Source organism: Nesoenas mayeri (assembly GCF_963082525.1).
Source record: "Nesoenas mayeri genome assembly, chromosome: 5".
NCBI lineage: Eukaryota > Metazoa > Chordata > Aves > Columbiformes > Columbidae > Nesoenas > Nesoenas mayeri.
This window is the reverse complement of record NC_137548.1, coordinates 27,875,978-27,887,999: the sequence shown is the minus strand read 5'-3', so window position 1 is coordinate 27,887,999 and position 12,022 is coordinate 27,875,978. Positions and strand designations below refer to the sequence as shown.

The 12,022-nt window shown below is 39.2% G+C and overlaps 1 protein-coding gene across 6 annotated transcripts in view; it reads left to right on the top strand.

Annotated features, from left to right (window-relative positions):
• The window catches only part of PRORP (protein only RNase P catalytic subunit), a 53,072-nt gene that overhangs the window by 164 nt on the left and 40,886 nt on the right, over positions 1-12,022 (top strand). For 4 of the 6 annotated variants that reach the window (XM_080344543.1, XM_080344546.1, XM_080344542.1 and 1 more), the window contains exons 2-4: positions 445-1,855; positions 4,104-4,151; positions 9,455-9,587. In XM_080344543.1, coding sequence (XP_080200669.1) covers positions 858-1,855; positions 4,104-4,151; positions 9,455-9,587 — 1,179 coding nt within the window. In that variant the 5' untranslated portion in view covers positions 445-857. Of the gene's footprint in view, positions 1-100; positions 343-444; positions 1,856-4,103; positions 4,152-9,454; positions 9,588-12,022 lie in introns of those variants that run through there. The other 2 variants (XM_080344544.1, XM_080344545.1) reach the window with 2 other exon arrangements.

The following is a 12,022-nucleotide window of genomic DNA, read 5'->3' as shown; positions in this document are numbered from 1 at the left end:
GGAGAGAGAGAGACTCTCCCAGCAGGCAGCGGGTGCTGGGGGCCGGGCCGCTGTGCACGCTGGGGGCTGTAGTGCAGGGGCAGGCCGGGCAGCGCCTGAGGGACGTGCGGGGCCGCCGGGGAACATGCCGTGTTTACCTGTGTAACCTAACGCGCACGTGGGGTTTCACTGTAACTGCTGCCAATGGTGTGGGTCTGCCTCTTCGGCAGGGGCGTCACCAAGGGTTTACCGTTGGGGAAATGGACGAACAGAAGTTTGTCACGGGTTGAAAGGTGCGAGGGAATCCCGTGCTGGGACCGCCTGAGGGATCAGTGTTGGGATTCCTGACGGGAAATTGTCGAGGTACCTTGAACCTTGTGTTTGCTAGCTTGCAAGTGTAAATAGGACAGGAAAGCACGGAGCAGTTCATGATGTTGTGGTATAATTTTTAATTTTTATTTTTAGGAAACCTTCAGACTCAACTTGAATAAAAGCAGGAAGAAAAAACCTGTGCGTTTTGCCTAGCTGCATCAGAGCTGCCTGTCTTCGTGCAGCATTCTCAGTACTGATCTTTACAGTAACCGTCAGACAGAAATTATAAACTACAAACCTGCAAAGCGTCTTCTCTAGAGAGAAAGATTCCCTCACTTTGGATGAATGTTCTCACAGTCTAAGAGACTGAGTTTTGTGGGAAAAGATTTTACAGTTCTTTATTTTTGTAAAAGGCAGAAAAGGGTCATAGAACAAGCATTTTGAAACTTAAGCTTATACAGTTTAACAGCCCCTGGCCTTTTATTATAAACACACCCATGCAAACTGCATTTTCCATTTTATAGCTTTGTTAGATACAGTGAGCTAATAGATAATTTCTTCTGGTGATGGCACTTTTTTCTCAAACTAGTCAACTGTTTTTTCAGGCTTTGCTATGGAAATGTCGTATGTTCTGGCCTGTTTCAAGATGCCAGCAACTGTTTGCTGGCTTTGTCAGCTTCCCCAACAGGGAAAAGGTTAACTATTTCCATTTTATGACATCTTCCAGAAGTGCATTACCAGTGGATTCCAAAGGAACTGGTCTCTTTCCTACCAAGAAAAGGTCTGGAATTGATTATGAAGAAGAAAAAAGATGGAATGAGGAGAACAGAGAAATACCTGAAGGGAAACTCTACTTTTCTTCCTCTGTTGGAGCTCCAAAAAAACGATTGAGTCAAGTTCTGTCAAGGCATAGGTTTACCAGTGTGCAGCCTCCAGAAAAACCATTGCAGGCTGCGGAATGGAAGAGACTGAAGGAAAGCTTTCAGTTACCTGAAATATTTGAAGAAGTGATGTTAAACAGTATGATCAGGTGCAACAGCCCCATTGATGTGGCTAAGTCCTTGCTGACCCATGTGGCAAAGAGTGATGGTGACATTGCATATCATTTATTGATCAAATATCTGGCATTGTGTGTCCAGCAGGGGCAGACCTCAGAAATTCATGATGTGTATGACATAATGAAAACCAGATTTAAGGTTTTAGAAAGTGGGGCTTACAGCCTTCTTATCAAGGGGCTGAGTAACTCAGATCAATGGAGAATGGCCTTGACTCTTTTGGAAGAAGTAAAACAGCTTATGATTCCCTCACGGGGAAGCTATGAATCCTGCATCAAAGCAGCCAGCCGTCACCAAGAAATGAACCTCGCATTTCAACTTTACCATGAAATGTTGGCTGAGGATTTGGTCCCAACCTCGGATGTCCTGCAGGCCTTTTTTGACTTGAGCAGGGGTATGAAAGGTGCTGAGCTGCAAAACCAGCTCTTTGGTATCCTGTTATATTTGAGAGAGAACCAAATATACCCTCATAAAACATTTATACGGAGTATAAAGCTATGGTTTGAAAGGTAAATAATGTTTCGATACCAAGCTCTAGTTCATGAAGATGGGATTCAGTTTATTCCACAGATCAAGTCTAATGAGATCCCTCAACATGTCATTGTGGTTGTTGCTTTTCCATTTTCATTATCATGAAAAGATGAATTTTCTTTTTGCTCCAAAATTAGTGTAAAATTGTTACTGGCTTAACCTTATCTTGAAAGATTTTACCTGTTAAATACTATTCCTTGGTACAGAAAGTAGGAAATTGTGAAGGGTCATGGCTGTCCAAAGTACCTGACTTCATCCCTTTCTGATGTTGATACCTAAGGGATATTGACAGCTATGATGGTTTTACCTGTAATCTACCAGAGTGTAGAAGTAGTGAGTTATTTGAAAATGAGAGGAGGCAAATTTAGCATAGGTTAAGTGGAGACTAAGTGTTGCTTTGTATAGAATAACAGGAGAAGAATAATCGTCATAGAAGGCTCTTTGTTTTACCACAATATTGAGCAGGCCACATGATTTGTTTTCATGACTAGCGATGGTCAGACTCCACAAATTACAACTCATTATACTGCACAGGCACAGCGTAGTTCACTCGAGCCCATTGCATATTTGTCATACTGTTGTGTGCGAGCCCATCTATGACTTTGTTTTTTTCAGCTGTTGGCTTTGGTTGATGTGAGCTACACAGCCACTTTACAAGTTAGTCTTCCTGGATGGAGAATATGGCTGTGGAAATGCACTACCATTATTGGAATGGTTTATACTGCTGTCCCCTAGCTATTTTCTTTCCTGGGAACAGCTAGGGAACAGAGTAGGCTTCAATTGAAATGAACAGGTTTAGTGGGTGAAAATCTATTGAGGGGTCCTATTTTCCCAGTGAGTAGAGAAGGATTTGCAGGTGTGTGCTGCATGTGCAGGAAATGCAATGAAATAAAAAGGCAAGGAGACTGCAGAGCCAGTCAGTATGTTGAAAATCTATATATTGTCTGTATAGAGTGGCAAACCAGGGCTGAAGGCTGAAGCTAGATAAACTCCTGTTTGTGTCTTTAATGCTATATTGAACTGTTAGAACAATTCATGAAAGATTGTGGTAGATTCATATCAGGGTTGAGTGTTTTGCTAAAGGAAGTAGTGTTCCAAACATGAAGAAGAAACAAAGTCCATATTAGAGTGAAACTAGATGATCGGTTACCCCTTCTGGAATTTTATCTGTGAACATGTAGAAAATGCTCAGTTTTACCTGTCTGTTCCAACTGTTAGTGCTGAACTTGGTAGTTGAAAATAAATAAGGAGTTTATGTGGAGTTCCCAAAAAGAGAATCTGATAATTTGTAGTGCTGTTATTCTTGCAAAAATGATGCAGATGGGGAGGTAACTTTTGCTGACAAAGGAAACTGATGGAACAGTAAGCACAGAAGTGAGTTCTGTGAGTGTAACTGAATAGGTTTTAGTTTTAAAAAATATTTTTTCTGAAGAGTAGCTCAGCACTGGCTTCTAGTAGTAAGTAAAGCCAGATCAAATCAAGAGATCTGAGTGTGCAACAAAGAATCACAGTATTTTCTGTTGCCTATTGTCTTTGTAAGAAAACTAAAGAACTGCTGTGTATCAGCATAAGAAATGGGAAGGGAAACAGAAGCAGGACGGTTATTCCAAAGCCCACGACATATGTGGCAGCTGATGATAATAAACACAGAGGCAAAGGGAAAGATTTCTGCAGTTGCATGTTGGCATGGGTATTTCTACTCTTTAACCTATTCTGTTTTGGATCTTGTGGGCAAAAAGGAATGTTAACATCAGTGTGATGATGGCTGTAGTAGGGGTGGTGATGATGGTGTGGAGTCAAAAAGTCTCAAGGCAGCGTTGTGGCATGAGAATATCGCTCTTAATCTCTCAGGATGACATCTGCATAGAAATCTTGATTCCTACTTTCCCATCTGCATTCTGAGGTGCTTTATGAATGTGTAGGGCAGCAACTTAAAAATTGGCAGTTCAGCCTGGTTATTTGTATGGTTCTTAATATTTGGGGACAACATCAACGGGGGAAGTTGATAGTGTTAGTTCTCTGTATGTTAGATACTGGTTCTTTATGTAGTATTTTCAGGTGTTGCTAAATTCTATATGAATCTTTGTATGATTTCATTGCATGCTAGATGATTGATTGGTCTTTTATTCCTAAATGTTGACAAAACAGAATTTTTCTTTATTTTATTCACGTATTGTTAAGTAAGAATCTAATGTTTTTATTTATCTTTCCCTGTGTACATATTAGCATACCAGGAGAGAACTGGAGAGGACACTTGACCAACATTAAAGACAGGTAAATCCAACATTTTCTATAAAAGTGAGAAGTTGTCTTTGATTATTCTATCTTAAACTCTTCTTTCATAAATATAAAAAATAGCTTTCCTTGTATCAGAAAATATTTTAATCCTTGAGGATATGAACCTTTATTGTGTACCTATGATTTCCCAGACTTCAGTTTCCAACTTGTGCATTAAACAAGACCCAAAACACGCAGCTGGAAGGAAGTTATGCTAATCAGAGCCAAGACAGAAAAACACAGAGAAAAAAGTCAGAGCTGCTACTTTAGTGGGTATCCTATTTGTTTCCTGTTTAGGAATTAAAGACTTAGTTTTTTGGTTGGGTTTATAATACCATAGATTAACAGGATATTTAACAGAACAGCTTTGGTATATAAGTAGATATCTTCTTGAAAACTGATACTATTCACATACTGCAATTAATTTATACAGATGGAAGGCTTCTGTCTTCAGACTTTATTTTCAGTGAAGACAAAATTATTCTTACGTCTGATTTTCACAGGGATAACTCAGATACATGTTTATGTTACAGCACAGTTTTCTTGATGTTTGGAAATTTTTAATTTAAATGTTATTCTCATTGAAACCTAGTTCTGTGTTTTTGTAGCGGTTTGGCAACTATAAATGTATTAATTATAAGAATGTCTCCAGGGGATTATGTTTGGGTATTTTTTGTTATTTTTAAGAATACACTGTGTTGCATACTCTGAGTAAAAGCGCATGTAGAGTCTGCTGCTTTTGAAGCCCATGAAAGAACAGCCTAACTCACTGTCCTAACAGCAGGGCTTGTTCACTGTAAAGTGGATTATTATTATGTATGAGGGTGTGTGTGTCACTGTACTGTATCATGATAATTCACCAAATTCTAGACAACCTTTTTTGACTTTTTTGAGTTTTGAAATTCCAAAGTTGATTGTCTTGGTCAAGAGGCAGCTTGTTGTCTTACTGTCTGTGAACTCTGTTATAGACCTTGAGAGCTAAGCTGATTTAGATCACTTCACATTTTATCATGGATTAAGAATCTCTGAACAAAGTGGTGACAAGGTGCTATATGGTAGTTATTTTGTGATAACTGTGTCAACACTTTTTATTTTGAAATGAACGTTTGAGATAGCCTACTTGGATAAGTATTTGAATAAAATTTAAATGGTTTCAAGAAAAGAAAAAGAATATAAGAGTTTTGTTATGTTTAAATTAAATGGCTGCTGACAGAAAAGATCATTAGGATTTAAGAGAGTAAAAAAAAATTAAGGTATCTCTGAAACTCATGTGATGATTGCTACTAGACTCATCTCTGCAGTCACTATAACTTGTCTTAAAAAAAATGACTCTTGAGTTAAAGAATCCAGAAGAACTATTTTTTTCTAAACTGAACTTGACAATTTAATAGACTTATTAATAGGTTATTCTGACTTTATTTAAATACTGGCAGTTACACACGAGGTGCTCATATCTGGGTTATTTTCTTCTTCCTCTACTGCTGAGCTCCTAGTTTCCCTGAACTGTGACAGAAACTTGAACCCTCTGCAAACAAACCTTGAGGTTTGCTGACCATTTTTCTTTAAGATTCACAAAAGCTTTGGATTTCCAAGGTCAGCTCTAGAAAGCTGCAGCTCAAGGTTTTTGAACCTGCATTCAAATTACTGTAGTATGTCTGACTTCATGTTTAATATGTAGGTGCCATGATGCTCCAAATCTAACTTTAAAAAGTAGTCCCTCAAAAAAGTAGTTAAGCAGTCAGGTAGCTGTAAGGACAGCTATATATCCTACAGAGGTGAAAGCTTTCTGTCTGGGAATTTCTCAGCATGAGATCCTGGAATGATCAATGAGGAGTTACAAAAATTGCCAAGTAGTTTAAAAGTATGGTTGTGAAACAGCAGCAGTTAGACTAAGGGTCCAGTCTTGCAAGATGCTGAGTGTTTCTCTTGCCTGCTTCACCTCTGCTTCCTTTGGGAACCCTGATTGAGAATTCACAAGATGAAACTGGCTTCTGGAGCTTTGGCTGTTGATAGGTGGTTGGGGTGGGTTGATCTGTTTGGGTATGGGGAGTGGTTTTTTTCAAGTAATCTGAGCATAGTAGTTGCAGAAGGATCCAAGTTAACTGTGGGACAGGTCCTTAAACTTTAGGCTTAATGATTTTGAAATAGTCTGATAACAGTTCATTAAGCCTTTCTTCTCTGTTGCCAAACTGTGAAGTTCCTTAACGCAATTAGATGTATTTAGCAGTAGCTTCACAACTATATGAGCAGCTGGTGCCATTGCTTATATTAATATGTAGGCTAAGCCTGCAGTGGGTTGAGCAGCTGGAGCATATTGTTCGTGTGCAGCAATAAATGCCCATTGTTGGGATTCCATGCGTAACTTCTTAAAATTCAGTGAATACACTGTCAGCATTGCAATTAATGCACAGACCATAAGCCAAGACTGCATTATGTATACCAGACATCAGTTGTTAGGTGAATTTAACCTTTCTGGTTTCCATGGTTTTAGAAAATTACAGTGACTTAACTTTGGAATATCTAGGCTCTCTCTGTGGAGACAGCCAGGGGAGAATAACTCATTCTGTTGTAACACCTAAAGCTCAAACCCTACAAATCAGTTTCAAGATTGTGCTTGTGAAAATAAGGTATTTGGATGCATTTAGAGAAGAATGGTTACTCCTTCAGTTCAAACTACGCCCAGCTGGGTGAATATAGGCCTCTAAACAGAGCAGGATAGAAAGGAATAATGTGAAACATCAACAGCATATACTGCATGTAGGAGAAGCTTAAGTGGGAGCAAGCAGCAAAAAGGTCATTGTTTTGTCAACCAGGAAGAACCCAAAACCCCTTCAGACTAAGTGTGATTTTAGTGCCTGCTGGAGAAGCTACTAGATTCTGCTCATCTTCTTCGTACCATGGCTGGAGCGTCCAGTCTGGTGATGAAGGTATAAACTGGATTTCACATCTGATATTCCTGGAAGAAGTGCTTACGGACTTTCAAGAGGACCTAGGCATGACTGACACTGGATTTTCTTAGTGTATATTAATGTCCTATCTGACTGTTTCTTTTCCCCTTTTTCACATAGTAGAAATTGGACAAATTTCCAGTTTTAACGCACAAATGAGATTGTGGGACATGAAGTCTATGTATATTTGTAGCTCATTGGTTTGTCTTTAGAAAGTTCATCTGCAAAACTTCAACTGCAAAACTTTTTTTTTTGGGGGGGTAAAAGGTTGACTCAATGTAGTTGACACTTGAAGCACTGAGATGCAGATTGTTTTGTCTCAGTCCTCCACTGTTACCTCACCTTACATGCTGGTTTTGTGCTGGGCCCACAGGTATGGAGTTGTGCATTGTGTTGGTATGTGTTTAGTGTATAGAGGCTAACGGGAGAGACAAGTAGTAAGGAGAAGAATTAACATATGGGACATGGAAGCAATGACAGTCCCAGTTTTATTTCCTTCAGGCTATGTGTTAGTGCAGAGGTCATAACTGTGGGACATGAAACAACAAAGAAAGGCTAGATAGTAAAAAATATGCTTGTTCTCTCTCTCAAGGTATAGTTCTGGGAGATTGTACAAAAATCCAGAGGTGGCCATGGAAGTTAAGCCTGTCTTGTTTCACATCTTGGAATTGTGTCCTGTGCTAGCAGGCTGTAGGAACAAAAACCCAACTCACAGCAGTTGACATGGCTCTCTGATTGTGGTTTGTTTTGATGGACTTCCCCAGGGCTAGGAGTTTTTGCAGCACTATGTTGGTTAGACAAAAAGTTGAGTCTCTTGGCTAGCCATGGGTCTGTGTGTTCTCTATAGCGTTGCCTCACTCTTGCTGTTCTGGAAAATTTTTCAGGATCTGCTCTGATATGCCAGCACTTTTCTTAAGGAAACTAAAAGAGTCTGTGGTCTGTTATTTCACATCCCCTATTGTGCTATTCTCTAATCTTTTAAGGTGGATTTTCAGTCTCTTTGGTCTTTTAGGATTAAACATGCACGAAGAAATCGGTGGAGTGTTCTTGTGTGTGTCAGAGACAAAACAATGTAATATTTGGGATTTGCAGAACCACAGTGGTAACCAGAACTGCTGGCCCTGTTGCAGGGAAACTAAGAGTACTGGGAAGTGGACAATGTGAATGACAAAAGAAACTGTCGCAGTGCTGCATGCAATCAATCACTGACACTGCTGTGCGTGATGGAGTGATGGTTTTGGCTCTGGTTGAATGTAACTGCAGAGCTTTTTCATCTGCAGCAGTCCACATTCCTAGATCCATGTGATGCTATTTAGTCCCTGCTACAAAGCAGGAATTAAAGTTTCTTAGCAATAATGAAACAAGTAGTGATTGGTCGCCAGGAGATAGCAGTGTAAAGCTGCTTTCTGTGTGGGTGCAGTCAGCCTGATATTAGAAAACCTCTGGTGGAAGTGGGCATCATACAGATACTCAGTGCCAGTGTGATATAGTATTGCTGAGGGCTTTCAAAGCAAACAGTCTTTCTGGTTTAGTCAAATTCTCCTCTCAGTCTGTTCACTTTGACCACCTTAGAAAGATCTGAACAAACAACCTAGAAAGAAGGGAAGTCCAATATCAAAAGACAAGTGGCACAAGAAGGCAATCTTGCTCATTATCTGCTTTTCCAACCACACAGCAGATTTATGTTACCCCTTCTTTCCTTCTGGATATTCCTACACCTGTGACAAGTTTGGTTGTTCTAAACCTTGATAAGATAGCTTAGCTTTTTTGTAGGAGCAGTCAGTGGCACAATAGTGGAGCATGTCACTGTTGCATTTTCTTGTTGTAATGCTTTGGAAAGGATTTATAGCCAGACCAAGGCTCAGTGGCCTGCATGCTAGCTTCAGCTAGTATGCCTATAGCCGCTTCATATATCCTGGGGAGGCCAGTGCAACTCCATCACCTTCCCACATTGAGATCTGGGCTGCATGTATACATGGCGACTTTCCTGTGTAGTAGGGAAACTTCCAAATATTACAGCTGTGGAAATTTGTGGTAATGCTGGGAATTGAACTCTGATCTCTCAAGGCCTAGCTGTCATGCAGAGTTTTAGTCCTAAATCCTCAAACGTCTCTAGAGTTAAATCTTTGATCTTGATCTCACTAAATCACATAAAAATATTTCTAGTGACTTTAGTAGGTTTTTGGATGCATCTCAGAAAGAGTACAGTTAGTTTTCTGATTATTGTACTGTGTTGGAGTTCTTGTAAAGAATTGTGCTCATCCACAAACACCCAGTAAGTTAGTAAAATTTAAGGTATTTCGTATTTGAAAGCCTTTAACCTTTTGTTTTCTCATTTCTTTGCTATTACAGTGGACAGTGCCCGGTTTGCAACCATCAATTGGAGGATAGTAACCTCACTGAAGAAGAATATAAATGTCTCAGAGAAAGAATAATAAAGGACGTGATACATGGAACTGACACTTTCAGAAAGACAAGCCCACAGGTAGGTCTTGCACTCTGTCAGGTTAATAGGCTTGGAGGGTAATATACAATCAATGTTCAAGTACTTTGAAAACACCACAGATCTCGTTTTCTTTGGTTTAAACATTAGATATTGTGCTACCGTATGTATCTTTTTCAGTTGTGTTTATAAAATGGGCCTAAGTCTTGACCTCTTTCATATTGTCGTTGTTCATGTATTTTCATGTTAATGAACACTGAAAAAAATAAAATGGAACTTTTTTTTACATTAAAACATTTAAAAGGTATGGAAATCTTTTGATCCTTCAAAAGGGAAGTTTTAAATAAGGAATAAAGCCCAGTAACTAGGACAAAATAAGACATCTAGTACTTTGAGCTTGAAAAAAAATAGAAGTCCTAGTGATAATCTTATGTTCAGTATCATATCTAAAGCTTACATTTATGTGCTGAATATTTGATTTTTTTCAGTTGGGAAGCTGCCTGCCAGAAACAATAAAGAGCCAATTATAATTTTGCTCAGTCAACTTTCACAGCCCACCAACCAACGACTCAGTTACCAAAGACGCACTTTCATATTTATAATTATAGTAGATATCAGGAGTATCAAGTTTTTCAAAGGTCACTGTAAGCATATGAGAGGGCATAATTCCCAGACACTGTAGTATATTGCAGTTCTGTTTCTTACCCATTTTGTGTGGAGCTCAGTGATGCAGCAGTAACACAAGTGAAGCTGAGCTTCCTTCGCTAGATGGAGCCCACACCACAGTGTGGGATGGGTGTGCTTTGCGTTTCTGAGTGTTGGTGGCATTTTGCTGCATCTGGCACCTCAGTTCTGCACCTGTTCTGACAATATGGAAGAGGACACTAGGTTTAGTTCTACAGGCTTTCTGCAGAAACAGACCTTGTGTGTGTGTAACAGCTTAAAACAGTGTTTGGAGTACTTGTAGTACATGCAGCCTGTTGTTCAGACATCTAATCTCAACAGATTTTTCTCTTCAGTTCAGGACTTGTAGCTGATCTAGCTGTGCATTGTACAGGGGAATGAAATTATCCTTAAAAATGTAGTAATAATTTTAAGTTTTTAATGATTAGTGGTGTTCTATAATATTACAAGATAAAGAGAAGGATGTGTTTGATTGCACACTGTACAACTAATGCTGTCTGTTGTGTAAAAGTGTTTGTGAAAATTATGGTTGAGGTTGGTTTAATATAGAAGGCAACAACAGCAACAAAACTTAATTCCTTAACCAGCTGACTGTCTAGTCTATGACCCTTCATTTCTGTTCCCTGTGGTGACTGCTGGCTCTAAAATTTAAAATTTGTCAAGTATATGTGCTAGAGTAGCAGTAGCAGTAAAAGGTGGGGAGATTTCCAAGAGGAGTTCTGGGTAACAGGACATTCACACCCAAGCTGAGCAGTGGTGGAAATGATGTTCCCCCTGTTTGAGAACTTGATTGATCAAATGAGTGAAATCTAATGAAACAAAGACTCAATAAACTATTTTAAGTTTTCGTGCCAGTAGATATTGTTAGTCCCTGCAATAGCTGAAATTGTGTTATTTCCCAGTTTGGGGGCTACCCAACTTTCTGGTTCCAGGTTGACCCTGTTGCAGTTCCCTGTTGTCAGGCTGTCACCAGGAGGCTGAACAGAGATGAACTCGCTGTGTTTACTGTCAGTGGTGCAGCTCCCCTGGTGGATCTTGAACATGGATGTGGGAGTAGAGGCAAAACAGTGTCGTGATGTGTCAGATGTTTCCAGAAATAAGTTTGGGACTTTTTAGTTGCCTTTGTGCTGTGAAAGCAGACATGTGGTGAGGAAAAGATGCTGCCCATTTTAGGCATGCCAGACTCTGTGACTTCTCCTGCAGCCAGGGTTTTCCAGAGGGGAAACTAGGTGAAGAGGCTGAAAATAGGATGTAAGCAAGTACATCTGAGAGGGGGGGTTTCCATTCAGTCACTTTTTTTGTAGTAGCCGCAATTCAAATAGAAAACAATTTAGCTTTCTATTCCTTCTTTCCTCCTAACTAGTTTGTTGGGGGTTTTTTTGTTGTTGTTTGTTTGTTTGTTTGTTTGTTTTTAGTGTATCTGTGTTTCTTGCAATAAAATTATTATTCAGGGAAACAGTTTGATTTTTTTTGAGCTCTAAACATTTTTTTTTCCCAACAATGTTTCAAATTGAATATGTAAAGCATTTGGATTTTTTTTTTTTTCACCGAGGAATAGTCTTAGTCTTACTTTTGCAGCAGCATCATTGTTTTATTTGGTTTTATTTCTCTTACTTAAATATGATCAGATTAGAAAATTAGGAGCAAAGATTTGGTTTGTTAAGGATCCCCCAAAAGTAGTCTGTTGTGCTGTGATTTAAAAAAAAAAAAAAATCTTTTGTGTAATTAGTTTTAGGAAAGAACATCAAACACCTTAGGGTTGTACATCAGAATGGTAGTGAACACTGTTTACA